The 25,423-nt window shown below is 47.9% G+C and overlaps 1 protein-coding gene across 2 annotated transcripts in view; it reads right to left on the bottom strand.

Annotated features, from left to right (window-relative positions):
* RFX4 (regulatory factor X4) overlaps positions 1-25,423 on the bottom strand; it is a 136,376-nt gene that overhangs the window by 104,144 nt on the left and 6,809 nt on the right. For both annotated transcript variants that reach the window (XM_036019522.1, XM_028532325.2), the window contains exon 2: positions 6,291-6,377. In XM_036019522.1, the coding sequence (XP_035875415.1) occupies positions 6,291-6,377 (87 nt within the window). The remainder of the gene's footprint in view (positions 1-6,290; positions 6,378-25,423) is intronic.

The raw sequence follows: 25,423 nt of genomic DNA, 5'->3' as shown, positions 1-25,423 counted from the left end.
ATACATTAAGGAAATAGTGACCTGAACGCTAGAGGACTTGGGCACATCTGGGTCACATTTAACCTGTGTTATCTCCCAAGGAGGGCAACGGGAGTCCCAAGGAATCCGGCTGGGCTCCTGCTCTTGGGCCCCATCCTGTCACCCCAGTCTCTCCAAGTGTCTCCATCCCACTAAGACAGCCTGGGACTACAGCCCCCTCACCTCAACCAGACTAGCTGGAGGCCCCCGAAGTGTCTACCTGGCTCTAATCTCCACAGTAACCTTCTGGAAATGCCACTCAGATTAGTCACCCCTCTACCCAGCTCCTTCAGTGGCACCTTAGCTACCCAGTTCCAAACCCCCTGTTTGCCTTTCAAGTCCCTCGACAATACGGCCCAAACTTCCCTTCCTAGCCCTGTTTCCCATGATTCTTCAAACCTCTCTGCTCAGGCCAATCTGGAAAACGCTCCAAGCCCAAAACCTGCCGGGTGGCTTTCTGCCTCCCAGCCCTTTATCATCCCCGCTGACGGGAACCACATCCTTTGGGCCCAGCGCAAATGCCACCTCCTTCGAGATGCCTTCTCCAGTCACCGTCCAACCCTGTGACCTCTCCCGAACTGCAGCATGCGTTCCAATCACCTGGGGGGTCTTGTTGAGAAGCAGAGCGTGTTTCAGTGGGTCTGGGGCGGGCCGCAGAGCCTGTGTTTCTAACAAGCGCCCAGCGAGGGTGCGCTGGAGCCCGGGGCACATGGGTGTGGCGCGGCAGGACACCCTGCATCCTTCGCATGGGGTTGATCGCACGTGGCCTCCGATTATTGATATTCACCTGTGGACCTTGACTTCCCTCTAGACTGAAAATTCCTCGGGAGCAGCGACCCACAGATTCACACGCATAGGCTCTGATTATGATCAGTGGGTAATGGAGTTATTTTCAACAAAAGGTGCTCTATTAGTCAAAAATAAAAAAATAAGAAAAAACAACCAATGACTCCTCCTTCATGCCATGTACAAAAAGCCCAGATGGACTGCTGGTGCAAGAGCAAAAGGTAAAATAATAAAATTTTTGGACAATGACATGAACAATATCTTTATGACCTAGAGGGAGGTAAAGATTTCTCAATAGGACACAAAAAGCACTAACTCTAAGAGAAAGTCATTGATAAGCTTGGCTTACTAGAATTAAGAATTTGTGCTCATATGAAGATACCCCTACGAAATTGAAAAGGCAGATCACAGACTGAAAAAAGATATGGCCACACTTTTATCTGATAATATCTCCTATTCAGAATATATATATATATATATATATATATATATATATATATATATATATAAACCTCTTACAGATCATTAAGGAAAAGACAAACAGCACAATTTTTTTAAATGGAGGAAGATGCCTGGCTGGAGTAGCTCAGTGGATTGAGCACGGGCTGCAAACCAAAGTGTCGCAGGTTCAATTCCCAGTCAGGGTACATGCCTGAGTTGCAGGCCACGACCCCCAGCAACCACACATTGATGTTTCTCTCTCTCTCTCTTTCTCCCTCCCTTCCCTCTCTAAAAATAAATAAATAAAATCTTAAAAAAAATAAAAATGGAGGAAGACTTAGACTTTGGGTGGTGAACACACAATGCAATATACAAATGATGTATCGTAGAGTTGTACACTGAAACCTATATAATGTTATTAACCAAGTCACCTCAGTAAACTTGATAAACAAATAAACATTTAAAGAAACTGACAGGAAAGAGACCTGAACAGGGAGTTCACAAAAGAGGATATCCACAAGAATGTTCAGAGCACCAATTTTTCTCAAACTCTCCCAAAAAATGGAAGAGGAGGGAACTCTTCCAAACTCATTCTGTGAGGCCAGCACTACCCCGACACCAAGGCCAGACAAAGACGCCACACAAAAGAATACTACAGAGCGATATCCCTTATGAATATTGATGCAAAGATTCTCAATGAAATGCCAGCAAACAAAATTCTACAGTGTGTTAAAAGGATTACACACCATGACGAGGTGGGATTTTTTTTTTATTCCCTGAATGAAAGGCTAGTTCAACATACATCGGCCACTCAGTGTAATAAACCATATTAACAGAATATCCACATGATCTTCTCAATGGATGCAGAGAAAGATTTGATAAAACTCTTTCACGATAAGAACACTCAACAAGATGGGGAAAGAAGGAAACTACTTCAACACCCGATGATGAAAGACTGAAGGCGCTTGCTCTAAGGTCAGGAACACGATGAGGATGCTCAGTTTTAGCACTTCTAGTCAACACGGTTCCCTGAGGCCTGGGCAGCCCCGTCAGACAAGAAGGTCCCGCATACGCACGCAAAACCCCTGTCAGATCTAATGAGCAAATTCAACAAAGTTGCAGGATACAAATCAACTCACGAAAACCAGCTGCATTTCTCTACACTGACAATCAAGAATTCAAAAAGGAAATTAAGAAAACTATTCTTTTGCTGTGACTGGTGTGGGTCAGTGTATTGAGTGCCATCCTGCAAACCAAAGGGTCGCTGGTTCAATTCCCAGTCAGGGCACATGCCTGGGTTTTGCAGGCCATATCCCCAGTGGGCAACCACACATTGATGTTTCTCTCCCTCTCTCTCTCCCTTCTCCTCTTTCTAAAAATAAGTAAATAAAGGTTTTTAAAAGTAAAAAAAAAAAACTATTCTTTTTAATATAGCATCAAAAGAATACAATACTTAGGAATAATTTTAACCAAGAAAGCAAAAGACTTGTATAGCCCAACCATGGCCGGTATGGCTCAGCTGGCTGGAGCATCGTCAAGTACACTAAGGGGTCGCAGGTTCGATTCCTGGACAGGGCACATGCCTAGGTTGCAGGTTTGATCCCTGGTCAAGGTGTATATGAAAGGCAACTGTTTGATGTTTTTCTCTCACATCAATGTTTCTCTCCCTCTCTCTCTTCTCTCTCTAAAATCAATAAACATGTCTTCAGGCGAGGATTAAAAAAATAATAAAATTTTAAAAAGGTTTGTACACTAAAAAACTATAAAACATTGTTTTATAGTTTTTATTACTATCTTAAAGAAGATACTAATAAATGCAAGGATATCCTATATCCATGAATTGGAAACTTAATATTTTTAAGTCAGTACTATGCAAAGTGATCTACAGATTCAATGCAACCCCTATCAAAATCTCAATAACGTTTTTTGCAGAAACAGAAAAGTTCATTCTAAAATTCATATGGAATCTCAAGAGATCCTGAACAGCCAAAACAATCTTGAAAAAGAATAACAATATTGGAGGTCTCACATTTCCCGATTTCAAAAGTAAATACAAAGCTACAGTAACCAAAATAGTATGGTACAGGCATAAAGGCAGATATATAGACCAATAGACTAGAGTGGAGTACCCAGAAATAACCCCTTGCATAAATGGTTACATAATTTTTGACAAGGGTGTCAAGTTCATTCATCTGGGAAAGGACAGTCTTTTCAACAAATGGTGTCGGGAAAACAGGATATCCACATGCAAAAGAATGAATTTGGACCCTTACCTTGCACCATATACAGAAATTAACTCAAAATAAAGACTTGAACATAAGGGATGGAGCTATGAAACTCTTGGAAGAAAACAGATGAAAAGTTTCATGATACTGGAGTTAGCAATGATTTCTTGGGCGTGGCATCGAAAGCACAGGCAACAAAAGAAGTATAAACTGGACGAGATCAAAACTAAAAAGGTCTGTGCATCGAAGGCGCAATTACAGGTAAGAGGCAACCCATGGAATGGAAGAAAATATCTGAAAACCATCTATCTGATAAGGGGTTAATATGTAGAACATACAAAGAACTCCTACAATTCAATGACAAAAAAAAAATAAATAAACAACTGGGCTAAAAAAGCGGGCAAAAGACTCAAACAGACCTTTTTCCAAAGAAGATCTACAGATGACCCGTAGGCACACGGAAGGATGCTCAACATCACTAATCATCAGGGAAATACAAACCAAAACCATGAAACACCACTTTATACTCATTAAGATGGCAATTTAAATAAATAGTAGGTATTGGCAAGGATGTGGAGAAATTGGAATTCTTGTGCGTTGCCTGTGGGAATATAAAATGGCACAGCTGCTATGAAAGACAACAGCTCCTAAAATACTAAACACAGAATTCCATGTGGTCTAGTGATTCCACTCCTGGCTGTGTACTCAGAATCATCCAAAGTGGGAACCTGGACAGATATTGGTACACCCATGTTCGCAGAAGTGATTTTCACAACAGCCAGCAGCGGTAGCATCCCAGATGCCTATCAGTGGACGGACGGCTAAACCCATGTGGTGCGCACGGATGACAGAAAGTCAGCCAGTCCTGGAAAGGAAGGAAATTCTGACCCATGCTACGACATGGATGAACTTCGAAGACATTGTGTTGGGTAAAATAAGCCCGTCACACAGGATTTGTCCTGTGTGATCCCACGTTTATGAGGTGCTTAGAGTAGTCAGATCCATAAAGGCAGAAAGCAGAAGAGTGTTGCCCGGGGTGGGGAGGGAAGGGCATGGGCAGGCACTGCCTGACCAGGGAGCAGAGTCTCTGATGGAAAGATAAACAAGGTTCTGTGTGTAGACCAGGTGACGGCTGCGTGAGGTGAATGTGCTTGCAGCCACTGAACCGTGCACTTCAAGTGGGCAAAACAGTCACTTTTGCATTATATGTATTTGAGCACAGTAAAATAAAGTGTAAAAAGAAGAATATTCAGAGATGCTGAAGAAGTTGTCAAAAACTTGAAACGATTCGTATATCCATCAGATTTCAGTGGGTATGTGCACTGCGGTCCATGCGTACAGTGAAACGCTGTACGGCACTGGAAGAAGAAAGGACTACATTCAGCAGCATGAGTGAGTACCACAGACATTCTACTGAGTGACAAAAGCCATTCACAAAAGAATACAAGGTCTTTGAATCCATTTGTATGATGTTTCAAAAACAGGCAACATCAGCCCTGGCTGGCATAGCTCAGTGGATTGAGCGTGGGCTGCGAACCAAAGCATCGCAGGTTCGATTCCCAGTCAGGGTATATGCCAGGGTTGCAGAACACGGCCCCCAGCAACCGCACATTCATGTTTCTGTCTCTCTCTTTCTTCCTCCCTTCCCTCTCTAAAAATAAATAAAAATAAATCTTTAAAAAAAACAGGCAACATCAAACTCCAGTGATAACAGTCGGGACAGTAGCTATCGACAAGGACGAGACATGCAGGAGCCTTCTGGAGTGCTATGAACATTCTGCCTCTTTTCTGGGTGGTGGTTGCCCAGAAGGACACAACATATTGAATAAAAAAAAGATGCTCATTGAACTATTCATGCAAATTTTAGGTACTTTACATTCAATTTATCTCAATTTTCTAAAACGTTGGGGACGGCTGGGTGGGTGGGCTGGGATGGGAGTAAAAGATAGAAAATTGTACTTGAACAATAATTAAAATAAAATTTTAAAAAGATTTAAATATAAGTCGTGACACCATTAAAGTCCTAGAGGAGAGAGATATAGGCAGGAAATTTCAGGTATTAAGAAAAAACAAAAACGAAGCAAAACGGCGATGACAGGAGGACTACGGTGGAAGGGAGGGTGGAAGGGTGCCCCACAGACACCCTCGGGGATTATGGACTGGGTGTCACTGGCCCATGTTTGAGGAAATGGAACTCCTTAGTTCCACTGGGATGCACTTGGCCAGGCAAGGGAGAAGGACTTCTGTCTCGGCTAGAAATGACATTTAGGAGCTGTCCCCCTCTCAGAGTTCTTAAGGGGCAAACACAAGGCCCAAGTAGTCTTCGCTCTTCACATGAGGCACCCAGAAGCCCCCATCTGACATAACCCGGGGGGAGGTGTAGACACAGCTGTTCACACCCCTCCATTGACTCCAATTCTCTGGTCCAAGAGCCAATAGCGAGGATCTTTGTGAGTGTAAAACAACAGTCCCACGACATACTACTTACAACCCACACCTACAGCGACACAGAGAAGGGCTTTTGCCCCTCAGGGGCCACGTTTGCCCAACCGGGGCATCATGGGAACAGGGCCTGTGGGGTCTCAGGCGATAGGAATGGGTACACGGCAGGTTTGGGCGGTGGCCTTAGTTTGCACGTCCGCCGAGCGGCACCCCCTCTTCGGAACGTTACAGGCAGGGCCTGGGCGCGGGAATGCCTCCAGAGTCTCCGGGTCCGGGGACTCGCTGCGGCCTAGCAGCACGGGAGTGAGCGCTATCCCTCGGGGCAGGAGGCTGGCCGGTGTCTAGGACGACCTGCAAAACCGAGTTTCGAGCACTTACTTTCATCATTAGAAACATTCCCCAGAGATGTGTGGCTGGAATAACGTTTGTTTTCGCTTTCGTTGAGACATCTTTCGATCCAGCTCTCTGAAAAGAGAAAGAAATCACACAGTTGCAGAAGCGCCGCTGGTGCTTGTGAAGGAACAAGAACACCAGAAATGTGTTGGATTTGCTAAACGCCCATCAGTTTCCATCTGAGAACAGCCTCCACTGGAGCCGGGCATTACAAGAAGCCCTATGTGCACCGTTTGCCGAGTAGTTCGAAGGCAAAACGGCAATTTGAAGCCCCACTGGAGCAGTTCTTGGTCAACTTCCACTCGTTTTGGAGTATTCATTGCCCGGCAGTGCCCACTGAGGTCTACCTTTTTTTGAAAAGAAGATACGTTCTTGGGAAGTAGTTTGTAAAACAAAATAGGGTCAACTAGATCACTGGTGGTGGTTTGCAGACTTGTAACTTAGCGACGGGACCCTTCCTCTGAACAAAAACAAAAAGGAAGGTGGAAAAATCCCTGCGGCCTCTGGCAGAAGGGGAGGCGGGCAGGGAAGCTTGCAGCTCACCTACCTCCCTTTGCCCAGTGACCCCTGAAGGACTCTTCCAAGCACAGGCCGAACGCCACTGCAGGAGGGAGATGTTGAGAGCTCCCTGACAGCTAGGCAGTACTTTCAAAATCCAGAAGAGTATGGTTCTTACAACCCAGTCCAAAGGCTACAGATGCACTCCCCCTAATGTAGCACAACGCTACCCATCCTCTAGGCCATCCACTAGACAGTCATTCCTTCTACCTGAACTAAGTACATGGGCAAAGTGCAGCCCGTTCTGCTGTAGCACTTGTTTTGAAAATGAGTGGGTTCCAGTGCAAGTGGTATGTTAGGGAATGATTTGAGCATGAAGCAAGCTATGTGTCTGCTTACGCTTGATTTCCTCTGTAAGAGGAGGTGAATGCAGAAAACCTCACGTAGCTGAGCCCGGCAGGAATATGCAAAATTCACACGCTCCCACTGCAAGCACCTACCAGCCACTTTTCCAGTGTGCCTTACGAGCCACAGCTTCCCAGATAACGGACCCAAGTTCCACTGCTTCACCATAGTCCCAGGTGCAGCCCTTCCGACGTCTACTTCCAAAGCAAACTCAGGTCTCTCCGCCATGTAACATGTGCAAACTGTGCTATCATTTTTATTAGGTTTGCATTCGTGTGTCACAGACAAAGTTTTTGAGTCCCACGCCCCTGGCTTATTTTCCCCAGTAAACTGTGATTTTTACGGTGCAATTTTGCAGAACGGTGGCGGTTTTCAGGAGGGCGTACGGCAGAACTGACTACAGCTGCGGCCGTGTGCATCCGCGCGCTGCAGGCTCCTGTCGCCGTCTGGGCCGCGGGGGAACGAGCATTTATCGGACACCCATTATAATATGCCGGGCCCTTTGGGTACGCTACCTCACGGAATTCTGACAGCTCCCAAAGGGAAGATTTTCATCTCCATTTTTCCTAGAAAGCAACCGAAGCTTAGAGAGATTACATAACGTGGCTCCTCGTAATCCAAAGAGCCCAGGAAAAGAGCATGAGTTAACACCTTCCTAACACACTACGAGAAGCAGCCTGTGGGGGCGGGGAAGCACACTCAAACAGCAGGGAGAAATGTTGGGTGTTTGTTTTTCACCTCACGTTCCAACGAACTGCTCTTTTAAAAGCTGCTTCCAAAACTGTAAATAAGGAGGGGTGTATCCCCAGGGAGGGACGGGAGCCAGCTTGTTAAGAAAGAGGATATGGAAATCTGGTATTTCTGAGGAAGCAGTCAGCAGCAGAGAGAGTAAAAATATTAGAGCCCCGCGCCTTCCAGATTGCAAACGCACAGGCTGGCAACCGAAGGCTCGTCTCGTCGTCAGAGCTGTGAGGGCCCGAGGTGGGCGCTGGTCACTAGGCTGCACAGAACAAGGCACCTGAGCACAAACCTCCGAATTCTCTCCAGGACTCTCTGCAGTGGCTCCCTTGGATTTTTGGATCCCTTCAGTCCTGGCCCACGTCCCCTGGCAGCAGCCACGGCTGAGTCTGGACGGCCTCTACCGAAATGTACAGCTTCTCCTCCCTCCAGCAGGCCACCCCACCAAAAGTGATTCCTATAGTTCTGGGCCAGTGCCTGGTCTCGCAAGTTAGGTATTCACACCTACTTACTCTCGTGTGTGTGGGGGGGGGGGGGGGGGCACGCATCATCACACACTCACCACCCCCGCCCCCTTCAGCAGAAACAGGGAACAAGGAGAATCTCCCTCTCACTCCTACCCACTTGCCTGTGCCAGGAGTAGGCCTGCTAAAATTGGAGCCGTTAAAAGGGCCTTTTACTTCTGCAGGTGAGATGCCCCAGGGATTGGGGGGGCACTCTCCAGAGAGCAACCTGGCAGCCTTCTGGAGAGGAGGACACACTGAACACCAGGGGGCCAAGAGAGGGCAACACCCGCCCACAAGACTTCAAGTCCAGTAAGGACTGTCCCCTCCTCCATACCGCTCAGCCCCAACACTAGACCGAGGAAGGCAAGGTTATAAGAAGGGAAAGAGGGTTCGAAGCGCAGTTTAAAAAACAGAGAAGGAATCTCACCAAGGAGCCCTTTCCCCTTCCCATGGAGCCCACTCAGGCCCTCTGACCCCGTGACCCATGCCTGCCCTCGCTCTGCTGCGCAGCTCTGCTCCGGAGAGTGGCGCACAGTAAGTCTGGTCTCCCTTGCACACGGAAGCTAGGGGAAGGCAGCCGTCACGTCTCCGTTTCTCTGGTCACAGTGCCCAAACCTGTTTCAGCTCTTCATGGAAGAAATTGTCCCCACTTCTTTGCCATCGAGTTCACGTGCATCTGGACGGCTTCTAGCTAATCAGTGTCCATCGGAACACACAGCACCGGGATGGACTCCGAGATGGCTCGGATGGTGGCCGGGCAGTGCCCAGAATGGTAGAGCCGTGGCTTCGGTTGTTCTGGAGACCGGGAGTTCTCGGAGCATTCAAAGGCCCTGCATTCCAGAGCTCGTGGCTGCCACGCTTTGAAATATCCCAACGGGCCACAGGTCTTGGATCCACAGGTGCTCCGTGACCTCTGTCATCTTCCCTGCAGAAGGGCCCGTCTGCAGCTCGTGTCCCCTGAGTTAGGTTGTCCGCACGACTGAAAGGCCCCGACTGGCGTCACCAGAAGGAAACTTTAGATACTTGGAAACTATTAACAAGGGATTTTGGTCTTGCCAAGATCAAGAATTACTCAACCAGAATGACATTTATATTGAGTGTTTAATGGTGCATGGCATTCATCTGTTTTACTTATTTGTGTTGATATGATTTAATAATAAAGGCCACCATTTATGGAGCCCCTATAGGCCAAGTGTGAGCCAAATACATGACATCACCATCATACTTAATGCCCATAGAACCCTGTGACAGGCCACCCTATTCACACAGATATTTCCAAGACGAGAAAACTAAGGCTCAGAAAGATCAGGGGACTCATCCAGAGTTTCCTAGCCAGTAAGAGACAGGACCAGCACTCTAACCTGAGTCACAGCCGCAGTGCTCTGTCCCGGTGCGAACTCACCTCTCCTCCCAGGTCCCACACAGTCCCCAGAACACGGTGCCAGTGTGACCGCATTGGTCACAGTCTGCCTCGCACCAGAGCATTGGCTGAACCTCTTACATGTTACAACTTCTGCTAAAATTCACTTGCGTGTTTCTTTGCCAGCCTTTGCTATACGTAGCAGGCTCTTCAGTTTAGAACTGAGACATCTCTAGAATGGAGTCCATTTTATTCTATTTCTTTGGACTGTTCTTCACTAGTGCCTGGTCTAGTTTTTCATTTAGCCTGGCCTCAAAAAATGTTACGTCACTGATGCACGGGACATCAAAGAATACACAGCACAGACAGATATGAACCCCTAGCTACAGGACTTCCTAATCATTTCCTTTTTTTTTTCTTTTTTTTTTTTTACTACATAGGCATGAAAAAGTACAAGACATCAAAGGCAATTTCCTAAATAAAGCAAGCACAACTTAACATTTATTTTGTGCCTTCTGGATACAAGAAGCAGCAGTGGAGAGAAGCCACCGGGGATGCAGGCATACACAAGGGGGGTTCTGCCTTCTAGAAAGCGGGGCAGATGCCACTCCCCAAGCTCATGAGAGTGAGGACCCTGTTGGGGTTTTTCCCTGCCTTGTTCCCCGTGGCTGGCCCTGCACCTGGCCCCAGAGACGTGGCAGGAGAAATATGTGTTGTTGAATGCATCACTTTTCTCAAAAAACAACACTAAGTTCCAGGTACTACACGAGGTATTTTCACAAATGTGGTTTAAGTTAACCCTCACAACGATGTTACGTGGTGTGGTTTAATACCTCTGTTTACGGAGATGGACACTGAGGCTTGAAGCAAGGGTTCAAACACAAGAGGACGGCGGTCCATGCTGCACGCTAACACAGTCGCTGCATTTAAAGATGTAGGAAGAGAGCTCAGTTCACACGGGGATAACTCTCTGCCCTCAGGTGCCTCATTTCTGATTCATAAAAACCAGCTAACCTACCCGTAAGGGCTGAGCTTGCTCTAGGTGCCCCAAAGGACTCAGGGATGGCAGCGAGTCTAGGCTCCTGGGCTGCGGGAGCATCCCCTCCCCAGACTCCTCTGGGGCGCTGGACAGGAAGCAGGATGCTGACAATGCTGTGTGCATTTTCACTTTGCAAGGAGTTTCACCCACATTCCTCAGAGGCGGATCTGAACGGCATCCCACTTTGGATCCAAGGCTTGGAAACTCCTACTTGAAGGGACTTCCTCAAGTTCATGTGATGTGTGATGAGGTTGAACAGAGCCATAAATGGTTTTCAGGTTTTGTAGGAGGCTTGGTTCCCTTTGCAGCAGCAATAAACCACCAGGAAGTAGTTGTGTCAGGGACAGGGCATGTCCAGGGTAACCCAAGGCTCAGAGCAGGGCCTCACAAACACGGCTGTCCAAAGGCAGGTGGCCCTTGCAGCTGACAGAGCCCAGTGACCTACAGAGCCTGACCTGATCATCACAGTCCACCTCAGCAGGGAGAAACTCATCTCTCTTTACAGGTAAGGAAATGGGGGTTTGGAACGCAGCCGTGGCCTGTTGGCAGTGGCTTGGCCAAGGTCCCAGAGAAAGGTTAAAGTCAGAACTCCAACCCAGATAGATCTTCAGGCTCTGAGGCCTATGCCGCTGCTTCTTTCTGCCTCACGTGGGGCACAGAGCTACTGTTCTCTCTCACGTTACCCGTCCATCCACCCGCCCACCTTGCAAATAACTACCAAGTACCTTTGATGTAAGGTTTCAACAGAAGAAATTAACAAATACTATTTAAGCAGAAGACAATATATTAAACCAAGATATCTCTGGGGACCGGAGTCTCAGGATATGAAAATACCTTGTATGTTCGCCTTCTTCTTTATTGGTTATTCCCCCACCTTAAAAATATAGGTTCTAACAACCTTTTCTATCTTGCTCAATGCTTAGCTCCCCAAGAACTGGGAATGGTGACAGGCACAGAACTGGGGTGACAGTGTGACGAAGGAAAGGAGGGGGAAGAGACAGAGAATGATGGACAGGCGGATCCACCCCCAGGATGGCTTCTGAGAGTGGGGACCACGGAAGCCCCGAGGAGGGCTTGTATGTGGTGGCTTAAGGAACGGCAAGAAGGCGCCGTGGCTGATGGAGTGACCGAGGTGGGGACCGTACAGACAAAAAAGGAGACAGAGGCAGGTCGGGGAGAATGTGGGCTTTGTTTGGAGTTAGACCGTTTGGATTTCAAATCCCAGCCTGCCCCTTACTAGTTGTGTAACATTGGGATGGTTCTTGAACCTTCCTAAGGCCCCTCCTCCTGGGTTCTCCAAAGATGAACTGAAATGATACAGGCGAGACACTCAGCAGGCTTGGCACCGTGGGCTGTGGGAAGCTGAGGAGAGAGCGGTCTGTCCACTGGGGGCTCACAGCTGAGAGACGGGGGCAGACGGCCAGGGCGATGCTGAGCCCGGACTGGGCCACCTCCCAGCACCAGTCACCCTGTTTCAGAGCCTCCCCTCTCCTCCTCCCGGCACCAGAGCCTAGAACAGCTTGGGTGGGTGAGGGGGAAACAGACTCCGGGAAGAGAACGAAAGTCCCCGGGTGAGCTGGTTGCCGGCCGGCTGGGTCAGGCCTCTCTGCCTCCAACCAACGCTGGTTTGCGCTCCTGCTCACCCAGCACACTGCTTAGGCAGCCAGCAGGGAACCAGGGGCACTTTTGCTGTTGTCACAAGGTGCGTGGCGGCACTGAGAGGGAGGGGGCCAGCAGGGGGCTTCCAGCTTGGCCTGGCTGCTTCACACCACGGTGGCATTTCAGCCAGTGCAGACCAAGGAGGGAAGGAGGGCACTGTGGACAAGGGGGCCTGCTGGCACGGACAGGGGCTCAGAGTGGGTTCTGGGAAAGGTGAAGAGTTCACTGGGGGAAAGGTGGGACAGTCGGGAGCTGGCTACAGAGGCTTTGCCCACCAGGCCAAGAGCCTGCAGGCGGCTGGGAGCCAGCCGTGATTTCTGCTGATTTTTAAGCCGGGGGAGGGGGTAGCGGACTAGCTTTGTCTCTGAGGAACAAGACGAGAACAGGGAGTTCTTGACTTACGCAACACCTGAAGGAAACGCCGCCTGACTTGGTGTCCCGGGTTTTAATAGAAGGCATTATTCATACTCGTTCTATCAATAGTCTTTCGGGGCGCTGGGATGCGGCCTATTTTAGGAATTCACGGCTTGAGAAACGCTACAATGACGAGCTGGTGTGCGGAGCTCACAGCCACCGAGGGAGGGCCAGGCTCCAGGTCCCTCTGGGGGGTGCCAGAGCCCCCCCAGTCTCCCCTCCCCCACCCCCCTCCCAACTCAGCCCTGGTCATTACCAGTGAAGCCACCGCGGCGTGGCCTGCTGCCGTCTTCCCCCACGCCAGGGGGGGCTTTCCTCTTGATCATTCTCCCCCAGCCCCTTTTCCCCCTCCCCACACAGGGCACACAGGACCAGGTGGGAAGTCTGGGCTGAGGAGGTGGGCAGCTATGGCCTCACAGGGGGAGAACTCAGGTCAGGGGGTTGCCATGGCGACACTCCAGGCCCTGCCCCAGGGGCCTCTGGGTTCTAGGAGGGCCCCCACCACCCCGCCTCCCAGAGGCAGCCCCACCTTGTCCCTGCCTTTACTCCGTTCCCCGCCCACCAAATGCGGGTTGAGTGCCTGAGCTCCGACTGTTTACCAGGCTCTGAGGACCTCATGGTGAACACAGCAGGCAAGATCCCTGCTCCCAGCGAGCTTATATTCTGTGGCGGAGACGGATGGAAACAAATAAGCAAGATGACTTCAGAGTGCAGCCATTGTTATGAAGAAAATGAAGCCACAGCATGGGATGGACAGAGAAGGGGATGGTGTATTAAGTGACAGGGACATGATGTCAGGGCAAGCACAAAGGCCTGAGGTGGTGGTGGGCTGGGAGTATGGGGATGAAGACCCAGGGGCCAGGGTGGCCTCGGGGCCAGGATGAGGGGAGAGCAGGAGGAAACGAGGCCAGGAAGTTAGGAAGCGCCCAAAGTCTGTAGGGACTTGGGAAGAACTTTACATTTATTCCAAGTGTCCTAAGAAGCAACTGAAGGGCTTTAAATGGGTGACAACCCCACTGGCTCAGGAGGGGTAGCCTCCTAGGGGATTTTCATGCATTCACCCCACTATCTGCTCATCACCTGTTCAGGGAGCACCACGTGCCAGGCACTGGGCTAACAACACACACGGTAGGGATGTGGCAGTGAACAGGACAGGCAGGTTGTGTCTTCGTGGAAGTCTAGACATGAGTGCAGGCGCCTGCTATTAAATAATTGCACACAGCGAGGTGTAGTTAACAAGAGAGCCACGGGAGAGAAGAGAAGGGAGGCCTGACCCAATCTGGGAGAGTCAGGGAAGCTTCTCAGAGGGAGTAGCGTTACAGTGCCAGGTGACGAACCAAAAGGCACTATGTTACCACCCTGGGTAAAGAGGGAGGGAGGAGTGCTCCTGGCGGAAGGACCAGCGTGTGCAAAGGCCCTGAAGCGGGCAGAAGGACGAGGCGTTCCAGAAACTGACAAGCATCCGCATGGAAATGCGCACACTCCTTCAGGCAGTCATCCCGCCTGTGTTCACGGAGACCTTCCTGACCGATGAGCACTCTGCAAGACGCCACGGGGCGGGCACGCACCCAAGGCCTGGGCTCAGTGAGCAAGTCTGGAGTGTATTCTGCAGGGGGTTGGGAACCTCTGAAAGGCTTTGACTAGAGTATGGCCTAAGCGCCTGAGTTCAGCTCCCTGAACACCACCTCAGCGGGAAGAAAAAGGGAAGCAGGGGACCATGTCACTTACCATCCAAACCTGGACCCTTCTGAGATTGGAAATTGCCACATTATTACCAATTTTGCCAGGACCACATGTGTATACCAGGACTGTCCCGGGCAAACCCAGGATCTGATGGTCCCACTCCACAGGAGGCCACTGCAAGAGCCTAATTAAGTCTTAGAGGCTTGATCTAGAACCGGCAATGCGAGATAAGATGAGAACTCTTCTCTTTCTAATTAACTATGAAATATATTCACTCTTGCAGCCAGTCCACGTAACCAGTGTCCCCATGTCTCTTCCTCATCTGCTGGAGTCTCCATCACAGCATGATGCAGGTGGATCCGAGGTGACACTGATACCATCCCCCAGAATGTGGTCCCCCAATCCAAGCACCGCCATCTTCAACAGCATCCCCACAGCAATGACGTGGCTGAGACCAGACAGCGGTAAGCAGCTGAGACAGGATTTCAATCTGACTCTAACCTAACCGTCTGTATACCCATAATCATATACGCCTTCAAGTCTCACTGTGAGTACTAAGCCGCATCTGACATAACACCAGACACACAATAGGTGCTCAGTAATGTTACTGCCCTTTCACACTTTAGGAAACTCAGTATATAAAAACTCTAAAGTGGGCAAAGATATTACTTAAGGCATCATTATTTGCAACACGCAAGAGTTAGCGAGGGAACCCCGAGGGTGCACCGATGCCTCCAGCTCACAGATCGTGAGCTCAGAAACAGTCCCTGCAGACTAGAGGAAATTAATGCTAAGGTGTTCGGTGCCATCTCCTGTCGAAGATAAGTTCTATGCACCAGCAGATCCCTGCTCTGAAAATGTCCCTGCGAGCACCAGGCTAATGCACATAATTGCAAAACCAGGCTGTAAGAATTTCATTTCCCCTGACTTTTGGGGAGAACATACCCACTACTTCCTAATGCCAGTGGACTTTGCTTCTCTATAATTACAATATTGTTGAAACACATAAAGACCTGGAAAAGGTTGCGGGAGCCAGCCTCCCACTGTGCACGGCACCTGAGATTATGCAGTTCTTGACATCATTTCTTCCCTGCGTTGTTTTTTTTTACCTCTCCCCCAAACAGACTTCAAACTCGCCAGAACTTTTGAGATAAATCACCCAAATAGCCTCCTATTTTTTCTTTCCTATGTCAATCTATTACAGAAATGATACTTTAAAATGTTAAAAAGAAAAACATATTCACCCACAAGCCTACCCTTCTAACATGTGAGCTACTTGCGCACATATGTGAACTGCAACCCCAGGGAACATGCAATTTCTATTCCTTTTCCTCCTAACATTCTACCCTGCATATTTTTCCTATGTTGCTAGTCTTCATATTCATCCTTGTTTAATAGATGCCACGGGGATCCACTGAGCTAACGCTCCTATCTCTTAATAATGTTTCAATGAACAATTTAGTTCATACTGTCTTGCCTCTCTTTTGAATCCCTTCCTGAGAAAACGTAGCAGCAGTGAAAGAAGCATGAGGGTCTGGTAACGAGCTACACGGCAAAGGCCTGAAGTCTAGCCTCAGTACTTACTAGATTAGACTTTAGGCAAAGCCTTTATACCCAAAACCTCAGGGTCCCCTCGTGTAAAACATGGATAATCCTGGCTGGCGTAGCTCAGTGGATTGAGTGTGGGCTGCGAACCAAAGTGTCCCAGGTTCGATTCCCAGCCAGGGTACATGTCTGGGTTGCAGGCCATGACCCCCAGCAACCGCACATTGATATTTCTCTCTCTCTCTCTCTCTATCTCCCTCCCTTCCCTCTCTAAAAAAATAAATAAATAAAAATTTTTAAAAACCATGGATAATAATAACCTGCCTGCCTCATCTCAGTGGCGCGAGAATTTCCGAGAGCAAATGCGTGAGAAGCACTTAGCACAGCGCCAGGCACAGAGCAAGGCCTAGACACACGGAACCACTGTGATTCCCAGGGGCCTGTTCATGACAGAGGCGCTTTGTTCTAATGACAGTGCAGCAGTCAAGAACATGGACTTGGGGGTTCAACGGGCAGGTTCAAGTCTGACTTTCTTACTGTATGACCTTGGGCAAGGGACTCAACCTCCATGAGTCTCAGTTTTTGTCATCTGAAAAATGGGGGCAGGCATGCAGCTCCTCATGGCGTTTGTATGAGAGTTTAGTGAATAAGGCACAGAGACTGCTTACATGATAAGCACTATAATTCCTGGCTATTATAATCGTCATATCACGCCCACCGCCAAAGCATCCCACTTTAGTCCCTTCTCTGTTGTCGCTCTTTCCGTGTGATTCTTGGATCTCTTGGTGTTGTGCAAAGAACATGGTCTTGGAAGCCAGGAGGACACGAATTCTAGTCCTCTCCTTACAAGTGGCAAAATCTGCTCTGCGCCCCTGGACAAAATTACTTAAGCTCATGGGCCTGAATTTCCTTCCTATATGGCATAAAAGAATCTACATCACAGGTTAATGTGAGGATTAGGAGAAATAACATAAGCTCCTTGAGAGCTGAGCGTACTCTGTTCACCCACTATCCCCTGCACGTGGGTGGTGCTGGACCCAGCAGAGCAGGCCAATGAAGAGGGGAGGAAAGGATGGAGAAAAGGGAGGGACAGGAGGGAATGAATGAAGCACCAGCATGGTGCCTGGTACTTAGTGGAGTCTCAAAAGAGTGTCGGGTCACCTGCAGTTAATTAGGAAGCACTTGTTTGCATGGAACCTCGGGCCAGGCTTCCTCAGAAGCAAGCTGAGCTCCAGCCAGCATCCTGCACGGTGGAAAGGAGGGAGCGGTGGCTGTCCAGTCCACACTAACGGAGCACTGACTTGTGCAAGCCGCTCTGGTGGATGCTCTGCACTGTGCACAGGTAATGAAAGTACAGGTGGAAATTTGGAGAAACAAAGGAAGACGTGCCAAGCCACCCTGTAAAATGCGGGTGGACAGGGTGCGCCCCTTAGATCCACGTGCCTGAGGGCACCGGGAGGTAGCGTGGGGACAGTCAGAGCTCCACACGGAAGGAAAAGCACCAGCCCCGCCCATGACATGTTTCCAGCTGGTGTGGGCAAGGCCTGGGTGAAAGAAAGCACCACCAGCCCTGGTGCCAGAACACACCTCAGTTCAGACGCTCATTCGCTATACAAAACAATGCATGTGACTTAATCCCCCTGAACGGCATTGTCACTAAGTATCAAGTGGGGATGATCCATTTACCAGGTAGAGTACTGAAGACTGAGCACAACATTATTGGTGATGTCCCCTATGCGGTACTGTAATTAAAAATAACATTTTAAAAAGATTGAGCGCAGCAAAGGTGTCGTATAAATTGTGTTCCCTTCGTCTGTGTGGTCCTTGTGGGGTGACGGGGAGAAGGTGAGACCTGGACACTACTGGGAAAATGAGGAGAAGCTAGCGGCACTCACAGCACCTTCTGTTTGTTGAGCTTTGACAACACGCCAAGGCCCTGTGCTGACCACTTTACATGAATTGCTTCATTTCATCCTCAGAATACCCTGTAAGGCAGGTACCATGCATGGTCTCACTTTACTGACAAACCAGCTTAGGCTCAGAGAGGTTATCGGACTTGCTAAGTCCATCCATCCAGCCCTTGGCAAAGTCAATGCTGTTAATGATCCTGTCACTGATGGCAAACTCCCTGCCATTCATGACCGTATCAGTGATTGCCAACTAACGTGTTGGGCAAGTGGAAGATGCTGCTACTTTAACACCAAGGTTTTCACATTGAACTTATTATAGGGAGAATCATGTCTGTAAGCAAATAGGTACGAAGCCCTCGATGATATGCAGAAGATGTCAAATTTGCCACAGTAACTGGCGGGCAGGGGAGGGCCACCCAGTGGTGGTGTCAGGCTGAACTCAGAAGCTCTGAGACTGATTGGAGAGGAAAGTCACACATTACATGAAGGTGCCCGAGCAGGATAGAGTGCCCGTGGGTGTCCTCGGTCAGCAGCTTGCTGCCGAAGTCTCGCCAGACCACCCGTGGCAGCTAACGCCCACTGAGAGCCACGACAGCATGTCCCAAAAATCAGCAGGGTGAGCTGCTGTCCCCCACCGGCATCAGGGATGACTTGACCTCCTGAACTTCTTTATCGGTAGAGGAGGGGAGCTACAAGGTCTTCCTTCTAGATCCAGGTTTTAGGAGGCCAGGAGGCAGCCCTGCTTCAAAACCAGAGCAGTCTGTGTTCACATCCTGGTGTGACACCAGCCATTTGGCCTGGACACATTAACTGGGCTTTCTGAACCTCAGTTTCCTCATCTGTGAAATGGGGCTAATAATGCCACAGGTTCAGCATGAGATGAAATGAGGTAACACATGCATTAACATTTTGCACAGGGCCTGCAAAGGATAAGTTTCATTATTGCACTACCCAATTTGAAAAGGGAGTCACTTTAATTTTTGAAAAAGTAATACTTTTGACAATAACTCATTAAGTCAGCCTGCCATCAATTATCAAAATGATTTCAATGCTTTCTCCTTCTGTCCCAGCCTCCCTGGGTCTCTTCCTTCCTCCCTTCTCAAAAACAATCTATTTATAGAACAACAGACTGATGATTGTCAGATGGAGGGGGGTTGGGAAACTGGGTGAAAAATGTAAAGGGATTAGGAAGTACAGATTGGCGGTTACAGAAGAGTCACGGGGATGTAAAGTACAGCCTAGGGAATACAGTCAATGACATGGTAATAAGCGCGTACGGTGCCCCGTGGGGACTGGAAATATCGGGGGGATGGCTGTGTGAAGTACATGGGTGTCTGAACACCGTGTTGTATGCCTGAGACTAATATGAAACAATACTGAATGTCAACTGTAATTTAAAAATTAAATTAAATGGGAACTCTCTACAATCATACAGTTTTGGTATTTTCATTTCTTTTTCTTTTTAAAAATACCTGTCAATACCAAGCAAAACTTTGACCAAAACACAGGATCCACAGGGAAGCCTTTTCGTAGGTTCCACATTCCACATTTCTTGGCTCCCTCTGTGCCTCTCTGCCCTTCATGCTTTCCGGGCTGTGCCGGGGCTCACCCAGCCTGTGTTCGGGCCCCACGCCCACCCAGTGTGTGCGGGTCCAGGCGTGTCCAGGCCCCGGCGGGCAGCTGTTCGCTCCCCAGGCGCCCTCAGCCACACCCCCAGCCACGCCCTGTGAGACGGCTGGACAGAGAGAGAAAGAGTGTCCTGTGACCTGGGCACACGGAGGAAACCCCAATGAAGCAGCAAAATAATCCACTCTTCTAATCACAGCAAAGTTTTCAAACTTGAAAATGGAGACTTGATGAGAAGAAACGCTGTGTTTTGTTTTGTTTTTCTTCTAAAAGTCTGGCATTTCTGAAAAGGTCCCCTACCCAACCACAGCAAGCTCACAACCTCTGCCCACTGAATTGAACATGAAAGTTCGTGCAGACCAAAGGCTCTCGCACAACGACGGCGCAGCAGCGCTTTAGAAATCTCCTGTCCAGCGCTTGAAAGTTGTGATGCCGTATCCGAGGCCCCCGAGCCCTCCACACCCCTTCTTCCTCGTCAGCTCCCAGGGTTTCTCGGCGATGTTACTCGTTTTCTGCAATGTCAGATAATGCTCCATGGAGAAACTGCTTTGCTTTTGAAAAGGAGTCATCAAGTAAAAGAGATAAAACTCCTAGCAGCAGAAATTTCACCCTGTTTAGTAGTCATATAAGGAAGATACGAGATGGGTTGGTTTTCCTTTTGATGCAGTGAAGAATTTAGGCTCCCTAGTCCCCCCACTTCCACCGCCACCGCTCACGGCGTAGTACCAGCAGAAGACCACAACGAAAACAGGACAAACGTGGAAAACAATCACTCAGTTCCATTGGAAAGAGGTTCGCGTTTGTGTCATGGCCCCGATTCGGAAACTTTATAAAATCCCAGTGATTTCAATAGGAACTTGGCCCACTCATGAAGATTTAGAGTTGGTACACGAATTATAAATACATTACAGGTAGGAACATCCAAAGTTAGAGTCATCATTCAGAAAAAGATGATGTGGAACTCAAACAAAGCACTCATGCTCATTTTTAAAAATTACAAATTCTGGAATTGCAACCTTCAAAGAAATACTTCCTTTGTCAAAGGTCTACTATTAGCTTGCCAAGGATTTCGTGGCACTCACAAGAGTCAAAACGAACACGCTGACGTAATTGTCTTCATGCAATGCATCTGTGCCTCAAAAATGAGATGCTGGAGGTATAAGTAGCTAATTGCTAATCACTCTCTAGATTATTCAGATGCCAGTTAAAAATCTCGTTCTAGAGCCATCCTTGCACTGACTGACAGCACTTCCTCTCTGACGTGGTGGGTTCATGGGGTCAGTGCTCAGGAAGCGCCAATGCTCCGTTCTGATGAAATAAAAACCCGCTAGATTCAGCAATCTCACTCAGGTTGCATCTGAATAACGCTGACCTTTAGCACAGTTGGGCAGCCAGAAAACACCCAGGACACACAGTGCTTCACTGGGTTGCAACCTTCTCAAAGGCTTTATTATCCCTTTAAACTCAAAGAAAACCACCACAACAATATAAACACAGCATGTCCAAGTTCACCTGTCAACTAACAGTTATTGATGGCTCATAGGCAGATGATGCGTTTAAGCTTTATTGAAGATGAACCAACCACAAACATAGAAACTATATACATATTTTAAAGCAATTTTGCTCCGTGCATCCGATCTGACACACGGAAACCACATAATCTACCGGCACAGGTCAACCCGGCCCTAGCTGCCTAAATGCGGGCCAGATTGAATGGAACACATAACGAGTGGATTTCATTCTTTTCTGCTTTTTATGATCTCTCTCTCTCTCTCTTTCTCTCAAAGGAAGTTGTTAACATTTCAAAAACTCAGAAACCACATGTAGCTAAAAATCTAATTAGAAAGACAGAAACAGAACAAATGGACACTCTCTCCTTATATTAAAAAATGTGCAAGAAAATACAAAAGAACCAAACACTTTCTCTGCATCCTGCTAGAAGGAGCTTCAGAGAATGGTTTGTGTGAAACTGAGCTTTCCACCTCCCGAAAATCAAGTGTAAAATGGTTCCGTCTTTAACACAGTGATGCTTGCAAGTACTGGGGTGGGGGGGGTGGGGGGTGAGAGTGAGGGCCATCACATTCCAGAACCGAAAGGGCCTCAGGAGTGGCGGAGGGGCCCCCGCCAGAGGTGTGCAACATCTGTCTCCTCTGAGCGATCTATGCAACTCTCTCCCAGGATGCAAACTCCAGCCAACAGGCGCTGCCTCCATAAAGACTCGTTTTCCTCTTCCTTTAACAGGTCAGACAACACAGGGACGAAATCACGGCAAACAGGGGCACATCACATGCCTTCCTCATGGGAAAGGTGGAGAAAAGGAATTAACCCCTCAGTCTAACCCCTCCAGAAAAGAATGGTTTCTCTTGAAATTAGAACTGGGGCTATGTCTACATAGTACAGAAAACATCTAGATGTGCGGAAGCAGTCCGATTTTTTTTTTCCAGAATTATCCCCTTTTCCCAACTAGACACCTAAGGTTGGGCATAGAAACACCAGGTTATTATTAGTAGCAATGATAAAAACTGACGTTCACTGAGCAATTACTAGGAACCAGGCTTAATTTAATATAACCCCCTTATAATCTCTAAACCAACCTAAGAAAGTAAGCAGTAGATATTCTCACGAAGAAGGAAACAGAGGCTGAGAGAAGTTAGGTCATTTGTCCTGGGTCATACAGCTAGAAAGTGACTGAGTTGGGCCTTCTTTAAAGTATATTTTATTGGTTATGCCACTACAGTTTTCCCAACGTTTCCCACTTTGCCCTCTTCTGCCAGATACCCTCCTCCCCCCAGCAATCCCCCCCTTAGTCCACGTCCGTGGGTCATACATATAAGATCTCTGGCTTCTCCATCACCTCTACTATTCTTAACTCCCCCCTATCTATTTTGTTCCTACCAATTATGCTTCTTAATCCCTGCACCATTTCCCCATTCTACCCCTTTCCTTTTCCAGCTGATAACCCTCCAAATGATCTCCATATCTAGGATTCTGTTCCTGTTCTGCTCGTTGGCTTAGGTTTTATTTTTCGATTCAGTTGTTGATAGTTATGAACTTGTTGCCTATTTAATGTTCATGGTTTTGATCTTCTTCTTTTGCTTAAATAAGTCCCTTTAGCTTTTCATGTAATAATGGCTTGGTGATGATGAACTCCTTTGGCTTTACCTTGTCTGGGAAGCACTTTATCTGCCCTTCCATTCTAAATGACAGCTTTGTTGGATAGAGTAATCTAGGTTGTAGGTCCTTGCTTTTCATCACTTTGAACACTTCTTGCCAGCCCTTTCTAGCTTGCAAAGTGTCTTTTGAGGAATCAGCTGATAGTCTCAGGGGAACTCCTTTGTAGGTAAGTCTCTCCTTTCCTCTTGCTGCTTTTAAGATTCTTTATCTTTAACCTGTGGCATTTTACTTACAATGTGTCTTGGTGTGTTCCTCTTTGGTCCAACTTGTCTGGGACTCTCTGTGTTTCCTAGATTTGTATTGCTATTTCCTCCACCAAATTAGGGAAGTTTTTCATCATTATTTCTTTCACATAAATTTTTAATATCTTGCTTTTCCTCTTCTCCTTCTGGCATCCCTATGATTCAGATGTTGGCACATTTGGAGATGTCCCAGAGGTTCCTAAGCCTGTCCTCATATTTTTTGAATTCTTGTTTCTTCTTTTTGCTCTGGCTGAATGTTTATCTCTTCCTTATGTTCCAAATCGATGGCTTGAATTCCTTCTCTGCTAGTTTCCTGTGGATTATTCTTTATTTCACCTTCATTTATGTATGTATGTATGTATGTATGTATGTATTGCTGTTCTCAAGAAGTTCTCTGAGCATGCTGAAAACCAGTATCTTGAACTCTGTATTTGATAGGTTGGTTTTCTTCTCGTTAGTTAGTTCTTTTTCTGGTGTTTTGTTCTGTTCTTTCATTTAGGCTGTTTTTCTTTCTCTCCTCAATTTAGCAGCCTCCCTGTGTTTGTTTCTGTGTATGAGGTAGAGATGCTTTGACTCCCCGTCTTAGTAGTATAGCCTATTGCAGAAAAGCCACCTGTAAATTGTGTGGGACGGAACCATAGGTAATTGCCAGGGCGGGATGACCCACTTCTCCACTTTGTGGCTCTGTGGGGAGGACTCCAAGAAGGGACAATGCTGCCTTCTGACTTCTGGTGATCTGCCCATCACTCATCCAGTTTCCGGTCACTTCACCTCCTTCCTGTGTGTGACCGGTGCCCTTCCAGCTGCCGCCCAGGTGATGAATCCTGGAGTGGGTGCATTTGCCTAAGTGGTAAGGTTGTGCTGGCCCTTTAAATGGTGAAAATCTGGCAGTTTCTTCCACCACCCCAACCCCTGCTGGTTTTTACAGCCAGAGATAATGGGGATCTACCTTCCTGGTGCTAGAACCCTGGGCTCTGCAACCCTGGGCTGTGTTCTGGCCTGGAACTGGGATTGCTGGCTCCCAAGGGGCCCCTCCCATCGTGCCCCTCCCATCTGTTCTGCGGCTGCCACGGGCGCCTTTCCGCATCAGCACCGCCTCTCCACCCATCCAAAGACCACAGCATACTTTACATGTGTAGTAAAGATGAGAATACTTTATGTCCCTATCTCTGCCAACAATAACTTAAAATTGCCTCTGCAGTTTTAAAGGACTATCTTAACACTTTCATATCAGGAGACAATAGCAAATCCTTTGCTTCTGCTAAAATGCTGTATGTTTTCATGGCCATTCCCTCCACCAGCTTCTCCCTTACTAAAACAGAAGAGAGGAGAACACCATGCAGCCTTGTGACTAAGAGTACTGATCACACATACATTAGGCCACTGCCCCCCTTCGGGGACCTCACCTGTATCTTCCTCAGTTTCCCACTGCATGACATGGAGTCGATAATAATAGTACCCATAACACATATTTTAAAATGTAAGTAATAATGCATTTAAAGCACTGAGGACATGCCTCATACACGAAAGACGTTTAATAGACATTAACTTGAAAAACACGAAGAAAAGCTAGATTTATTACTTGTGTTCTGCCTCAGGAAAATGAGGCATTAAGACTGATCTTGCTTCCCACGCAAGCAAGGCATGTGTTTACCGGCCCCACTGCTGGGGGCCGTGAGTCGCTGAACACCCGATAGCTCTCCCCTCTGTCTTCAGCCTATTTAAACCGTGAGTAGTAACAGTTCCTCCTGTGGAGGGTTGAAGTGAGCATTACCTAAATAATGCATTTATTCAATATATCAAAATGCTTATTAGCAAAGTGAAGACATATAGTAAGTATCGAATACAGATATATGAGTATGTTATCTATTACCATTTTCACATTTCATGCTCAACAGCCCTATTAGATGGTTAAATCAGTTTCATAAGAAAATTGAGGCTTGGCAACTATTAAGCTTCCGGAGCAAAGGCACACCACTTCACGTGGCAGAGAAAGGCACCCTGTGAAAGGCAGCAACCTCCCCTCCACCGTGCTCTATCTTCGTTACTCCAGATAGTGGCTATTTTCTGCATGGGCTCACCGCCCACCGCAATTACCATTTTTCAGGTTTTCTTGTTTGTCTGTCTAGAATGTACGCTCTGGAGGAACAGAGATGGCATTTTTGTTAAGCCCAGCACCAGGGAGAGTGCTGGGCACATAGAAGACACAGTTTGCACCCTGGCTGGTGTGGCTCAGTGGATTGTGCGCCGGCCTGTGAACCAGAGGGTCGCTGGTTCAATTCCCACTCAGGGCACATGCCTGTGTTGAGGGCCAGGTCC

This window comes from Phyllostomus discolor, chromosome 2 (assembly GCF_004126475.2).
Source record: "Phyllostomus discolor isolate MPI-MPIP mPhyDis1 chromosome 2, mPhyDis1.pri.v3, whole genome shotgun sequence".
NCBI classification, from domain to species: domain Eukaryota; kingdom Metazoa; phylum Chordata; class Mammalia; order Chiroptera; family Phyllostomidae; genus Phyllostomus; species Phyllostomus discolor.
This window is presented reverse-complemented; position numbering and strand designations above follow the sequence as displayed.